Source organism: Thamnophis sirtalis, unplaced genomic scaffold (genome assembly GCF_051295495.1).
Source record: "Thamnophis sirtalis isolate CommonGarterSnake01/CBP01778 unplaced genomic scaffold, rThaSir2_p1.2 scaffold_5, whole genome shotgun sequence".
In the NCBI taxonomy this organism is placed as follows: domain Eukaryota; kingdom Metazoa; phylum Chordata; class Lepidosauria; order Squamata; family Natricidae; genus Thamnophis; species Thamnophis sirtalis.
Genome location: NW_028261385.1, coordinates 35,396,158 through 35,410,572, shown reverse-complemented (window position 1 = coordinate 35,410,572; position 14,415 = coordinate 35,396,158). Strand labels below are relative to the sequence as shown.

General features: G+C 40.7%; 1 protein-coding gene across 8 annotated transcripts in view; it reads right to left on the bottom strand.

Moving 5' to 3' along the window:
• Positions 1 to 998: 998 nt before the first annotated feature.
• Positions 999 to 14,415, bottom strand: part of POC5 (POC5 centriolar protein) — a 29,618-nt gene continuing 16,201 nt past the window's right edge. For 3 of the 8 annotated variants that reach the window (XM_087715621.1, XM_087715620.1, XM_087715625.1), the window contains 16 exons: positions 13,735 to 13,897; positions 12,947 to 13,018; positions 12,756 to 12,827; positions 12,588 to 12,644; positions 12,391 to 12,468; positions 12,196 to 12,270; positions 12,008 to 12,085; positions 11,812 to 11,889; positions 11,534 to 11,614; positions 11,338 to 11,412; positions 11,146 to 11,223; positions 10,951 to 11,025; positions 7,316 to 7,476; positions 6,991 to 7,101; positions 4,990 to 5,166; positions 999 to 1,461 (listed from right to left, as the gene is read on the bottom strand). In XM_087715621.1, the coding sequence (XP_087571747.1) occupies positions 1,315 to 1,461; positions 4,990 to 5,166; positions 6,991 to 7,101; positions 7,316 to 7,476; positions 10,951 to 11,025; positions 11,146 to 11,223; positions 11,338 to 11,412; positions 11,534 to 11,614; positions 11,812 to 11,889; positions 12,008 to 12,085; positions 12,196 to 12,270; positions 12,391 to 12,468; positions 12,588 to 12,644; positions 12,756 to 12,827; positions 12,947 to 13,018; positions 13,735 to 13,897 (1,578 nt within the window). In that variant the 3' untranslated portion in view covers positions 999 to 1,314. Of the gene's footprint in view, positions 1,462 to 4,989; positions 5,167 to 6,990; positions 7,102 to 7,315; positions 7,477 to 10,769; positions 10,848 to 10,950; positions 11,026 to 11,145; positions 11,224 to 11,337; positions 11,413 to 11,533; positions 11,615 to 11,811; positions 11,890 to 12,007; positions 12,086 to 12,195; positions 12,271 to 12,390; positions 12,469 to 12,587; positions 12,645 to 12,755; positions 12,828 to 12,946; positions 13,019 to 13,734; positions 13,898 to 14,415 lie in introns of all 8 variants that reach the window. The other 5 variants (XM_087715627.1, XR_015696667.1, XM_087715624.1 and 2 more) reach the window with 5 other exon arrangements.

Here is a 14,415-nt window from a genome sequence, read left to right as displayed (position 1 = left end):
AGTATATTACTTGTCTGATCACTTTCATTACCTCTGCTTTATTACTTAAGCTCCTGCATCCATTTTACAAACGCAGATTACCTCCTCATGCTGCAGTTAGCCATTTAGTAATAGGTGTACAAATGACGTATACTTAAGAATTACCTTAGGGAGAAGCAAGTTGATGTAGCAGGTTGTTTTTCCCTATTGGTGCATCTATTTGATCACTAAAGGTGGGCAATATGACTGGAAGAATCATGGCAACTGCTCTCAGATTGGGAGATCTTTAGTACAGCATCATTAGCACACCACAGCCACTACTTTCTTCATTGCTGCTTCTTTGTCTACTTCTAAACACTGACCTCAGTTCCCACATTCTATTGTGTTTACTCCTAACTGAGGTCCCTTAGCATAAGAGATAGCAAGAATGGAGCAGTATTTGGAGCTAAAAGATAAAATCCATTAACATAAAACTGCAAATCTTCATTGCTCCCACTGCAAATTGCAATGGGAGAAATTGTTCCCAATATGGAGAAGGCTGACCACACTGCTATTTTACATAAATATTGGCATTTATTTATTCATCTAGATTTAGGGTATTAAGGTATCTAATGTCACAGTCCTTTTCTCTTCGGGGTGGGGTATTTTTGTACATTCTTAAAAGCTACGCCTGAGAGAGCTTTAGAATAATTGGTGAAAGTACAAATGGGGTTGAGATGTCAGTGAATAATACTAATGGAAACATACAACTGGATTCCCATCATAGTAAACAGCAACAGCAATAAGTGCTTAAATTTGTATACGGTTCCATAGTGGAGTAAGACTAATAAACCAGTTTTATGTTGCACAAAGTAAAATTTCTATGTATGTTCCTGTTCTATGAATGGCTGAAGATAAAATATAGCAGAACCAAAAAATGTCTGAATATCAAAGTCTGATTACTATATTGGCAATTAGGTAGCAGTTCAGAATGTGGCAAAATGATCTATGCTCTCGTTCACATATAAAGCAGAAATACCTTTTAGAATATACAAGCTCAATGCTTCATTTTTATTAAAAACATTAAATAAGGATATATAATAAGTTTTAAGAAAGTAAAAATTTCAAGTATACCTTATTTGCAGTTACACAGAACTACATTGTGCCATCTTCAGTGGCACACTTTTTACACTTCAAATATCTCTATATGTACAATATTATTGAGAGGAAAAACATGATGCATCTTGGGTTATTATTCCATTAATCTGCAAACACCAGGGAGCACATTTTAAACAATAACCTGGAAAACTTTCTTCATGTGCTTAAAATAAAGTACAGGCGTTTCAACCGGCTAACCTACTCCACTACCTTTATTGACTGGATGTTGTTGTGACTTTGGACAGGAGTTTTCCCATTGTGTCCCAAATGTCTCACACCAATAGCATTAGAAGACTGGTGCATAGTTCGAGGATATTTAGCAGCAACAGCTTGAGATATAGTTTGCTGAAATATATAAGCATATTTAATTCCATAAGTTAAAATAATTTTAACAATATAAAAAAAATCGAACACAAAGGACAAACATGGCCAGGGCTTGTCAGAAGTTGTTCCATAACTCCGGCAATACCCTCAGATTTTGCTAAGCCACTCCAAGCTTTTTAAATAAACCAGTTAAACCTGTCTAGTCAAACAATATTGCTGAACAGGTTTCAGCACTCCCATTTAAAACAAACTATAACCTAGATAGTCTGAGAATCCATATTAACAGCTTTTCTCAAGATATTCTTGAAGCAAAAACAAACCACCACAAAAAATCAAAAATCCTCCATACGTAAATCATCCAGCAACCCACTTGCCTTAACACTACAATTTTCTGTTGTTCTGGGCCATTTTAGATGTGGATTATTATGGCTGAAGCTATAGGAAGAAGTAATTATTTCTAGCACCTAGTTATGCAATGAAGCAAATATCCCCTGCTTTCATTTGGAAATGGAGTGGTAATAATCTATTGTAACCATCCCCCAGACTTCCCTGTGTCAGCCCATAGAAATGAAAATTTTTCCGCCTTTTCACATAGCCGCAGCTCTTTTGTAGAGAATCTAAAAATGAGCATAGGATTCTCCTCAAAAGCAAAACTTTGGCCCTTCCTCACCTACTATAAATCTCATATCTTGTTGGATCTAATAATAAAAGTTGTGTAATGTACATGTTTCAAGTGCTATGATGAGTTGCCATGGGAACATAGAAGAGGAAGGAATTTCGTCTCGTCTTTGCAAACACAGTCAGGTTTCCAAAGATCACTGGGAGTTCACATCCAGTCTCCCAATAGAAACATCACAAGGAGTAAAGCAAACATGGGGCCATCCTACAACCAGCATCATCTAGCTCAGGAGTGTCATACTCGAGGCCCTGGGGCCGGATTTGGCCCGCAGGGTGCTTAGATCTGGCCCATGGGGCTGCTCTGGAAACAGCAAAGGACCGGCCCACGGTTCCTCTGCTCCATTTTCACTGGCAGAGGGTTGCAGGATGCCATTTCAGCCGAAAACGGAGCTTGCAGAGCACTTGGGCCACCACAGATGCTCTCAACACAAGTGATGTCGAGTTGGCCACGCCCCCCAAAGTCAAACACAACCCTAATGCAGCCCTCAATGAAATCGAGTTCGACACCCCTGGTCTAGCCAGAGAAATGAGGGCAGCTAGGCCTGCTACACTGAACTCGACCCATCAACAGCAAGAATATTAACAAGCCAAAATTTGCCTGGTCCCAGATGGTAGAAGTAATACTAGTTTATAACCTGTCACAAAGTTATGTCCACATTTATTTATTTAAAATGAATTGAGATATTGCTTTCAAAAGCTTTCTCTTGACTTCCTTTTTTTTCTTTACAGCATCATTTTAAAAGAAACTGATAGAAAAGAAACTAATTAACAGGCAAATCTGTGAATCAGTGGTGGGTTGCAGGAGGTACGCCCTGGTACGGGCGTACTGGAACCTGCCCGGAGCACCGGATACTGTTCCAGTACGGTGCTCCAGAAGGCCCACCCACCTGAGCTCCTTACCTGTCTTTTAAGGCTTCTGCGCTTGCCACGTACAGCACCTGTGTGATGCTCCGCGGAGCAGCTGGTGCATCGCAGAGGCTTGCAGAGATGCTAAGACACATGTGCTTGCTGTGTGTGTGCGCAAGCGCTGTGCGCGTCCATGTGGACGACACCGGGCCCGTTCCAACCGTACCGGCTGGAATGGGATCCGGAACCCACCACTGCTGTGAATATACCAAAATGTGAGGAGAGCAAAAAGATAGATATCACACATCAAAGAAGCTAGAAAATTCTGTTTAGCTTGTAATGAAGAACTGGCCAATTATTAATTATATGTTGCCACAAGATGACAATGTCATCCTGGTCAGTATTAAACAGGCCTTCTCTTAGGCGGCGCTTGTACTCTGGTGTACCATTATACAATAAAAAGGTACTTAAGATTTAGTTGGGATTCAGGGCTGAATTCCAATTCAGATCTAGAATGCAAAAGTATCTAGCCTGTTGGCTTCCACAAGTTCCATTCATTTTCTCTAGTCTTGACCCTCTTGGGGGACATTTCTCCTTAGTTTTCAACTGTTTCCTATAATACCAGTTGTCGAATGAGGTCAAATTCATGAGGGGGTACAAGAACAGTGTAGGAAGACTCCATCACCAGTTCCCTATGTTCTCATCTGAGTTTGAGAGACACTATCCTTTCTTAATATACATAATGGAAATCAAACTGAAAATGGAAGCATATGATTACTCTGGAAGCAGAGGAACTATCCCCATTGGTATTTCTCTCATACGAAATCAGACAACCTGGTTCCTCCGTCGTCTTCTTAATAGCTGGAAACATTTCAGACCAGCATTTTTTCCTAACTACATTTGAAAAACCTCAAAATTAATTTGGCACCTTCCGTATGTTCCTATTTCCACATTCCAGTTAACAGAACAGTCTCTTTAGAGTGCAAGGAAGCATTAGGATACATCCCATCCAGTCTCCTGTTTCTTGCTTCCAACTGACATTCCAAATTCAAGACTCCCCAGCGATAGCAATAGCAATAATAGCAATAGCAGTAGACTTATATACCGCTTCATAGGCCTTTCAGGCCTCTCTAAGCGGTTTACAGAGAGTCAGCATATTGCCCCCAACAATCTGGGTCCTCATTTTACCCACCTCGGAAGGATGGAAGGCTGAGTCAACCCTGAGCCGGTGAGATTTGAACCGCTGACCTGCTGATCTAGCAGTAGCCTGCAGTGCTGCATTTAACCACTGCGCCACCTTGGCTCTGCGATCACACAAGCTATTTGGGGTTCCTTCCTATTTATTTTTATGACTCTTGAAATTGACAAAATATATACCTTTGAATATCGAGAAATACCAAAACCAAATACACATCATGCTGATTTATTTCCAAATTCATAAATCCCTCTTGAGCTTTTTTCATATAGACTTAATTCCTCTTTCAATCTTTGGATGGTTGTGTCTTATTCAATCTTGGACCCTCTATCAAAGGCCTGGAATTTGATGGTTCTATGAAGTATCTTAACTGTTTCTTACACTGCATTATTTTGGGCAGAAAACTCTGATGTTGATTCTGGGATCAACATCAGAGTTCGCCTAGCTTAGGAACCCCAGTCCCAAATATTTCTACCAATACTGAGATCATTTTGGTCTTTTCTTTTCACATTCTCTCTAATTCCTCCTTCAGACCCTGGTACTTTTCCAGCTTTTAGATGTACTCCGCTTCACTTGGACCTGCTACATTAATCTTCCACTCCTTATCTACTATCACAATGTTTGGTTGATTGGTCAGTACCTGCCTAATAGGACATATAGAATTCCATCACATGCTAGACAAAATACAGTAACCTAAAAGTGTAGACAAATTAAATCAGTAAGCGTTTTTAATCTGAACTTCCACAATAACTCTGATAAGAATCCTAAAGCAAAAGTCACTGATCAAAAGGAGACATAAAATCCAGAACTTATTCATAGAACTCATTTACCTGAGTGACAGGATGATGTTTCTCCACCACAACAGAATTCATGGGAGGCGAAACACCCAAGACATCTAAGTTACTGCAAATACGATTCTTTCCTGAAAAATCTGAACGACCGGTGATTTTCGCAGTGACTGTCCTTCCAGGCTTTTGTTGAGCAGATGTCACCACCCTCGTCATGGGCTGTGGCAATCAAAATAAAAATCCCAATTATATAAGAAACACATTGCACTTCTCAGAGCAGTTTTAAATTATCAGCTAGACTTCTTAATATTATTTTTCCTTATCTTTGGCTAGGAAAAACTGAATATATAAGTTTTTGGTTCCTGGTTCATTAAATACTAACAGCATATTCTTACAACAATGGGGCATATTCTTTCTATTAGTCTTGATAATTGGAAATACGGTCCTATTTGTAGATTATGGATTTGTATCATGACATAAGCATTTCTTCAGAAAAGGTGACTAGAAGATTCCATTGTAGCCCACTAGCTTTATTTCTAGGTAAACAAAAACCCCTAATTACTAGAGCTACTAGAATTTTTGAAATTTTTTGAGCTAGAAAGGAAACCCTGGGGACATTAGCCTTATGAAAGCTTCTGGTGCCCTCTTCACCAAAAGTAAATATTTCAGAGGCATTCACACCTTCAGGGTCCTTTTCCTTATCATATTTTGCAGCAGTTCATTGATCTCATTTCTTGTCTAGAATTTCACTTTCGAGAGATTCCTAATATTTCATTGAAAGGGCAGCACCGATTAACTGATAATACAAGGAAGCTGTTATTGAGTCAACACCAGTGATTCAACAACAGGCATTTTTGTCTTCCCCTATTGCAAGAACTGACTGTTATAAGAAAATGGACATATAGGTTAATCCTTCACCTATGATCATTCATTCAGAGACTGAAGTTAAGATGGCACTGAGCAAAATGGTGGTTAGTTCCAGCAATCCCAGCACCCCTCCATGGTCATGTGACCACAATTTGGAGCTTAGCAGTTGATTTGGACTTATAGCCAATTGCTTTGCATTGCAATCATGTAATGTAATCACTATGTGCAACCTTCTCTGCCAGCTTCTCAGAAAATCAATAGGCAGGCTGGCAGGGAAAGTCAAAAGTCCCTGGGGTAAGCCTCTTCCGCCAGTACATCTTCTTCTCTTCTCTGCTTTCATGCTGCACTGGCCATTCACTCACACCCCACACCCACTTCCTAACCTGTGTTGCACTTTCCCCAAACCATGTCACACCTTTGTGTAACCTTGATTTGCGCAACAATCCCATGCATCCTTCCCAACCCATACCACATCCTGGCACATTCTTCCCACATCCATCTTTACCTTCTCCATCTGGCAACAGCCATGAACCTGCCTGCCTGGGATTTGCAACTTCCTGCTGGCTTCCCCAATGACTTTGGTTGTGGAAAGCCGACAGGAAGTTGCCTTGCCAACAATGGCATTCACTTAACCACAACAACCAGGACTTTGCTTAGAGATAGCTAAGAGATGCAGTTGCTTAGCAATGGAAATTCCTGTCCCAACTGCTGTCATATGCCGAGGATCACATGAATGGTCGCTTAATATTTTCACACGCTTGAATCGATCTTCAACTTTGGTTGAAAAATGGCATAAAAATGAATTATAACATTTTAATTAAACTTGTAGCTTCCAGAAACAGTTTGTGACTTCTATAGAAAAATTTCCCATTAATTGTGTGGAGAAGAAAAATACCGTGTTTCCCAAAAAATAAGATAGGGTCTTTTTTTCCCGACCCGCTTGGCCTTATTTTCCAGGTGGTCTTATTATTTTTGAGGTGCAAGAGGCAGTGAGCGTGGTCACCTCATGGCTGCTGCGTTGCAATATTTTCAGGGAGGGCTTATTTTTGGAGGAGGCCTTATTTTAGTGCATGTGCTCAAAAGCCCGATTGGGCTTATTATCCTGGGGAGGTCTTATTTTCAGGGAAACAAGGTGGTTAAAAAAATAAAGTAATGTTGTTGGGGGTTTTTTATTACCAGTTTTGCAATGCACTTTGCGCCTGATCCTGTCGCAGCACCGCAGGTTATTGCAGCAGCAGAGTCTAATCTGGTTTGGGATGTTACAGCATGGCCTTGGTGAGAAGAAAACTGCAAAACAGCAGGAAGAAAATTGCAATAGTCTGATTTAGATGAAATACATATCACCCGTTTCCTAATTCAAAATATTAATATTAACATATTGTCTTGATTCTCAGGCCCAATAGCTCTGTAATGTTGATTTATTTATTAAACTGCCCTGAGATTCAGTTAAATGGAGTTGAAATCAGCTACTGATCAAGGTTAGTGTTAAATGAATGCTTACCAGATCTTCTGCAGGAGCAGACCCAGCTGTCGTTGGAGCAAAATGAGGTGGTGGTTGTGGCAGTGAGGACATTGATGGCATAGGCTGAAATGAAGAAAATTTTGCTGTAGGTCCACCAGTGCCAGCACCAGATTCTGCTCTTTTTTCTGGTAGATCAACTACTATAAACAAATTAACAAACATTCAGAACTTAACAAAATAACAAAGGGATAAATATTGCTAATACTGAGTTAGTATATATCTATTTTTGTTATATAACTATAAGTAAAGGTTCTCCTCGCACATATCTGTTAGTTTTTCCCCGACTCTAGGGGGCGGTGCTCATCTCCGTTTCAAAGCTGAAGAGCCAACACTGTTTGAAGATGTCTCTCTGGTGATGTGGCTGGCATGACTAAAGGCTGAAGGCGCACGGAACGCTGTATATAACTATGTATCTATATAATTTTGCAAACAAAACTGAAAAGTGCAGAATTGTATAACATTTTTAAAAGCTGTATAATTTTTACTTCCCGATACAGAGACTTACAGAAATTATCAGGCCTATTTGTTGCCATCTTAATTTAAAAATATCCCTACAATATTTATTCAGTATGGTATAGTGGCTGTTTTAAAATTATATGTACTTGATAGTTTATTCAGATAGGTTCTAAGGTTTAATAGGTAACCTTACTAGGTCTTTGCCAAGAAAGACCATAATCTAAATTCAATATAGGGGAATTAGATATAATAAGAGTTACCCTGTGGTGTGTGTGTGTGTGTATTATTCCCTGATCCAAAATAGTTGGAAGCTAATCAAGTCCAAATAGATTTTAAATGTATATTTAAATTGAAAAACTCATTTTCCTACCATCTATGTTGAGGGGTTTGGGCACAAATTATAAAGACATTTTAATTTACCCTGTAGACTGGATGTTAGATAAAGCAATAATTCGTGTGTATTTATGTGTTGCATTTCCCCCTCCCTTTTATCATTATGTTTTTAATTTTGCTATTTTTGATGCACAATATGTTCTTCACACAAACAAATATACACAATTTTAAAGGAACAACTGTTGGGGCAGGAGGGAACTGATTTGGCCTAAAAACAGGAGACATACACATAATAAGTAGTCAGTATAAAAAATACTATGGTTTTGTTTCATGGAGAAGTGGATAAGATTTAAGGTTTAATGCAACATCTTTCCAGATTAAGATAAATTTGAGATTAAAACGAAAAGGAAGCGCTACTCAATAGATATTTATTGAAAGATCAAGGAATGGCTATTCCTAAGAATGAAAAACTATTGTGCAGGAAGGAATGTAAAGACATAAATAACATACATGTTTTATAAAGGTACCATCCAACTTATGGCAGTACAGGTAGTCCTTGACTTTTGACCACAATTCACCCCAAAATTTATGTTAAGTGAGACATTTGTTAAGTGAGTTTTGCCCCATTTTACAATCTTTCTTGCCACAGTTTTTAAATAAATCACTGCAGTTGTTAAGTTAATAGCAAGTTTGTTAAGTGAATCTGGCTTCCCCATTGACTTTGCTTGTCAGAAGGTTGCAAACATTGAACATATTTATGACACTGCAAATGTTATAAGTTCAAACCAGTAGCCAAGCATACGAATTTTGATCACATGACCATTGGATGCTGCAATGGTCCTAAGTGTGACAAATGATCAGAAGTTCCTTTTTTCAGTGTTGTAAGTCAAGGATTATCTGTATTAAGACACTTAATAAACTATCAAAAGTAAAATTGGTTTACAGCATTGCCAAATTAATATTAGCAAACATTAAAATTGCAAAATTACAACGTGGAATGTTGTAAGCAGGCCAAAAACTGTGTATGAATTGGGCAGCCCTATAAATTTGTTCAATAGATAAATAAATAATAAAATAGATTTAGGACAAAATACATAGTCCGATCTTAATGTTTCATGCAAATCAGCCAAGCTTCCAGAGGATTATTTCCTCAAAAAGCTTCACTTTATTCCATGCTCCAGCAATTAGAAATCCAGAGTTAAACTATATGTAGCAATATTAGCATTTCACTCCCATGGGGTCCTTTGAAATTTATGGAGAGGAAGATAATCTTCTCTCCAAGTTTTGTCTACAAAGTGTCATTTTCTCACAAGGAGGACGTTTGGTGGGAACAACTGTCTCTCTTATGGTATTTCTTATTCTTCTGGCATTAACTATGGCATACATACAAAGACACAGTAAAGTATGGGGCTGCTATCAGGGGTAGGAATGAAAATTTTTAACAACCGGTTCTCTGCCCGGTTACTGAGTGGGCGTGGTCATGGGGGCATGGCCTACTCGGACTCCTGCACCATGGCGGCAGGGGGGGGGGCATTTTCGCCCTCCCAGGGCTCTGGAGGCTTTTCTCGAGCCTTCGGGAGGGTGAAAATAGTCTTCCCTGGGCTCCTGAGGCCCTCTAGAGGCTGGAAACAGTCCTGTTTCTGGACCTACTGGGAGGCCAGTTTTTTTACCTCCTAGAGCCTCCACGTGGGCCCTGCACTTACCTGGCATGATGAATGGGCCGCATGGAGACCCCTGGGAGAGGTGGAGTGAGGTGGGCAGGGCCAGCCAGTCCTTCAAAGTACAGGTTCGGCAAACCAGGTGCAAAATTAGCATCTGGTTTGCCTGAACCAGTCCAAAATGGCTGAATCCCACCCCTGGTTACTATCATTAATGAGCAGCCTTGAGGCATAGTTTTAATGAAAGCAGGAGTGTCCTTGGTTTGTGACTGATTGTTTAACAGTCATGACGGTGTCAGAAAAAGTGATTTATGACCTGTCTCCAAAATTGCAACCATTGCAACACCACGGCAATCTCATGATGGCTGGCACTTCTGAGGGCTGCAATGTCTTATGTGACTGTGAATTGACAAGCAAATCAGTTGGGGGAGCGGGATTTGCTAACAACTGTGTGATCCACTTAATGATCACGTGATTCCGGTCACCTGGTGATTTGTTTAACTATCACATAGCTTAGTGACAAAAATTCAGTCCCAGTTGTGGTCTTTAACCTGAAGACTATATACAGTATATATACACCTGTGGTATTCTTGCCATTGAATGTTATAAAGTATTGGAGTGCCACCCTGTGGTCAATTAATTATTTCAGGTTTAAAAAAAAGCCTTCCCTTAGGAAGAGAAATAAAAAAGGAAAGCACTGATTCACATTATGGGCTCCAATATAAGCCATTCTGAGCCTGCGGCTGAGTGGGATCAAGCTCAGGGAGGGAAGTGAGTACCCCCAAATTCCCCATCCACCTTTTGCCACCCCCAGCCTCTTTGGCCAACCTGCATTCTGCCTTGCAGGCAGCAAGCAGCACCCAAACTATGTGGCTCTGCGGCTGCTTGCCACACATCCCAGGAAGCTGCAACTGCCTTAGCTCAGTCCCAGTTACCCTGGCTGCCCCTACACTCTAAGACCCCTGCATTCCACCAGCCCAGCTGACCTTCACCATTTTCTTGCTCCTGCTGCTGATGAAACCTGCTCAATCCGGCTGACGGGCCAGGCTGAAGCTGACTTCGCATTGCAAAAAAGAGAAGCTAAAAGGAGCCTGCCCTTCAGTGCTTTTTTTTGCTTTCCTATACTTTAAGACCCCTGCAGCCCTGCATTCCATCAGCCCAGCTGACCTTCACCGTCTCCTTGCTCCTGCTGCTGAAATATGCTTGATCTAACTGATGGGACAGGCTGAAGCTGATTTCGTGCTGCAAAAAATAAAATAAAAGCTAAAATCAGCATAGGAGCTTCAGTGCACCAAAACGCTTTTTTTGCCACCCTTCACTCCAAAGATCCCTGCAGTCCTGCGTTCCATCAACCTAGCTGACCTTCATCATTTACTTGCTCCTGCTGCTGACGAAACATGCTCGGTCTGTTTGATGGGCCAGGAGTATGCTGATTTCTCACTGCAAAAAAGAAAAGTGACAAGCAGCCTATCAGCCTCAGTGCACCAAAACACTTTTTTTGCCACCCTTCACTCCAAGTTCCCTGCAGCCTTGCGTTCCATCAACCTAGCTGACCTTCACCGACTACTTGCTCCTGCTCCTGAAATATGCTTGATCTAACTGATGGGACAGGATGAAGAGGATTTCTCACTGGAAAAAATAAAATAAAAGCTAAAACCAGTGTAAGAGTTTCAGTGCACCAAAACACCTTTTTTTTGCCACCTTTCACTCCAAAATCTCTGCAGCCATGCGTTCCATCAACCTAGCTGACCTTCACCGATTACTTGCTCCTGCTCCTGCTCCTGCAATATGCTTGATCTAACTGATGGGGCAGGCTGAAGAGGATTTCTCACTGCAAAAAATAAAATCAAAGTTAAAACCAGTGTAGGAGTTTCAGTGCAATAAAAGATGTTTTTGTTACCCTTCACTGACGGGCCAGGCTGAAGGTGACTTCGCACGGCAAAAAAGAGAAGCCTGAGCCTCAGTGCTTTTTTGCCATCCTACACTTTTAAGATCCCTGCAGCTCTGCGTTCCATCAACCTAGCTGACCTTCACCGTTTACTTTCTCCTGCTGCTGACGAAACATGCTCGGTCTGTTTGACGGGCCAGGATTATGCTGATTTCTCACTGCAAAAAGTAAAAGAAAAGCTAAAGCCAGCCTAGGAGCTTCAGTGCAACAAAACACTTTTCTGCCATCCTTCACTCCAAGATCCTTGCAGCCCTGCGGTCCATCAACCTAGCTGACCTTCACCGTCTACTTTCTCCTGCTGCTGACGAAACACGCTCGGTCTGTTTGATGGGACAGGATGAAGCTGATTTCTCACTGCAAAAAGTAAAAGAAAAGCTAAAGCTAGCCTAGGAGCTTCAGTGCACTTAAAGACATTTTTGCCACCCTTCACTCCAAGATCCCTGCATCCCATCAATCCAGCTGACCTTCCCCGTCTCCTTGCTCCTGCTGCTGAAATATGCTTGATTTAACTGATGGGCCAGGCAGGAATGGATTTCGCACTGCAAAAAATAAAATAAAAGCTACAACCGGCCTAGGAGCTTCAGTGCACCAAAACACTTTTTTGCCATCCTTTACTCCAAGGATCCCTGCAGCCCTGTTTTTCCATCAACCTAGCTGACCTTCTTCATTTACTTGCTCCTGCTGCTGACGAAACATGCTCGGTTTGTTTGACGGGCCAGGAGTATGCTGATTTCTCACTGCAACAAGTAAAAGAAAAGCTAAAACCAACCCAGGAACCTCACTTATACCAAAATACTTTTTCCAATATTCTACACTCCAAGATTCCTGCAGCCCTGTGTTCCACCAACCCACGGACCTTCACCGTTTACTTGTTCCTGCTGCTGACGAAATATGCTCGATCTGGTTGATGGGCCTGAATGAAGTTTAAAAAAAAGTTAAAAGCAGCCTGTGAAGCTCAGTGCACCAAAGTGCTTTTTTGCCACCCTGCACTTGAAGACCCCTGAGTTTCATCAGCCCAGCTGACCGTCACTGTCTACTTGCTCCTGCTGCTGACGAAACATGCTGGATCTGGTTGATAGGCCAGGCTGACTTCGCACTGCAAAAAATAAAATAAAAGCTAAAAGCAGCCCCTGAGCCTCAGTGCACCAAAGCGGGTTTTTTGCCATCCTACACTTTAACACCCCTGCAGCCCTTCATCCCATCAGTCCGGCTGACCTTCATTGTTTACTTGCTCCTGCTGCTGACGAAATATGCTTGATCTAACTGATGGGCCAGGCTGACTTCCAACTGCAAAAAATAAAATAAAAGCTAAAAGCAACCCCTGAGCCTCAGTGCACCAAAACAGTCTTTTCACCATGCTGGACCTGGTTGCTGGGCCAGGTGGGGGCTGGTTTCACATTTCAAAACATGTGGGGGGGAGGTAAAAGCACCCCTTAAGCCACAGTGCATGAAGTGTTCAGTTCTTGAAGGAGAAAGTCAGAAAGTATTTAGAATTATGCTGACAGCATAATAAACTCGGTCACAAATCTATGAAAAAAAATTCAGTATAATTGAAAAGTATGTAATTCCTCTGAAACTGAGGGAAAAACACTTTTTTTTTCTTTCAAGGAAGCAAAAGGTGATAAAATGGTTTAAAAGGGGGGACAAAGTATTGATTTGGTCCCACATTATTTGTGGAAGTTATAATTCTCTACAGATAGATCCCATGAAAATTTTAAAATCCATTTATTTCTAGCACAAAAGTGAAACTTAGAATATACCTTACATATTTCTATTTCCTTCACTGGCCTCTTAACCCCAAGACATCACTGTTAATCCTCCATAAAAGTACAGTATGGTTAGAAAACCTGAAAAATTTACATCAGTTCAGTTTTTTCAACTTGTTGAGGAATTCTGGGCACTGTTGTCCTATCACATCTACCACATTAGGGAAATCAGCAGAGATTACTCGTTGACATAAGGCCAGCATGCTAATAACCTTTCATTCCCCTCATAATACGAACCCTGGTCAAGTTTGAAATCTTTGCTCTGAAACATGCTCATTGCCTCTAAATTCAGTGCACAGACACCCCGCATGAAAGCCTTCTTCATGGCATCTTCATAATCTTGTCTCTGGTTCTGCAATTCAATAATTTCAGATCTGGCCTCCTCAAGTGAACTAGTTACCTAAACCAAGAAATAAAAACATTTAATTAATGACAATTACCTAGCATATTTGATAAAAGTTTGAGAGGAGGGAAAATTGCAGTTAATTGGGTCTCCTTTACATAAAAGAAAGAAGTAAAATGGAATCAGAACTGAGTTACAATAATTTTTTGTTTCTTGACTGCTGTAAGGGAAGGGAAAAATATTCTATGTTTTTTTAAAAAAAAGATGAAACAGTACCAGAAATTGTGTGACTACAATGGTAAATGGGATGAGTTCAAGCAGAATGCCTCCTTCCCAAAATTGTATACCCTTTCCCACTTGGAGATGAGGCTCAGTCTTGCACCCAAAAGAAAACCATAAGTGTAGGCTGTTTACTGTTTTCTTATTTACTTGTCATTTTGCTTTATGGAACAGATAATCAGAATGTCACCTTTGCCTACTATTTAAATTTTCCTGGAAGTAAATCCTATGGGTCCTTTCTCCTAAAGTCAAATATTGTCAAAACCAGTTTTTGTCTAATTTAAATAACACCCTTG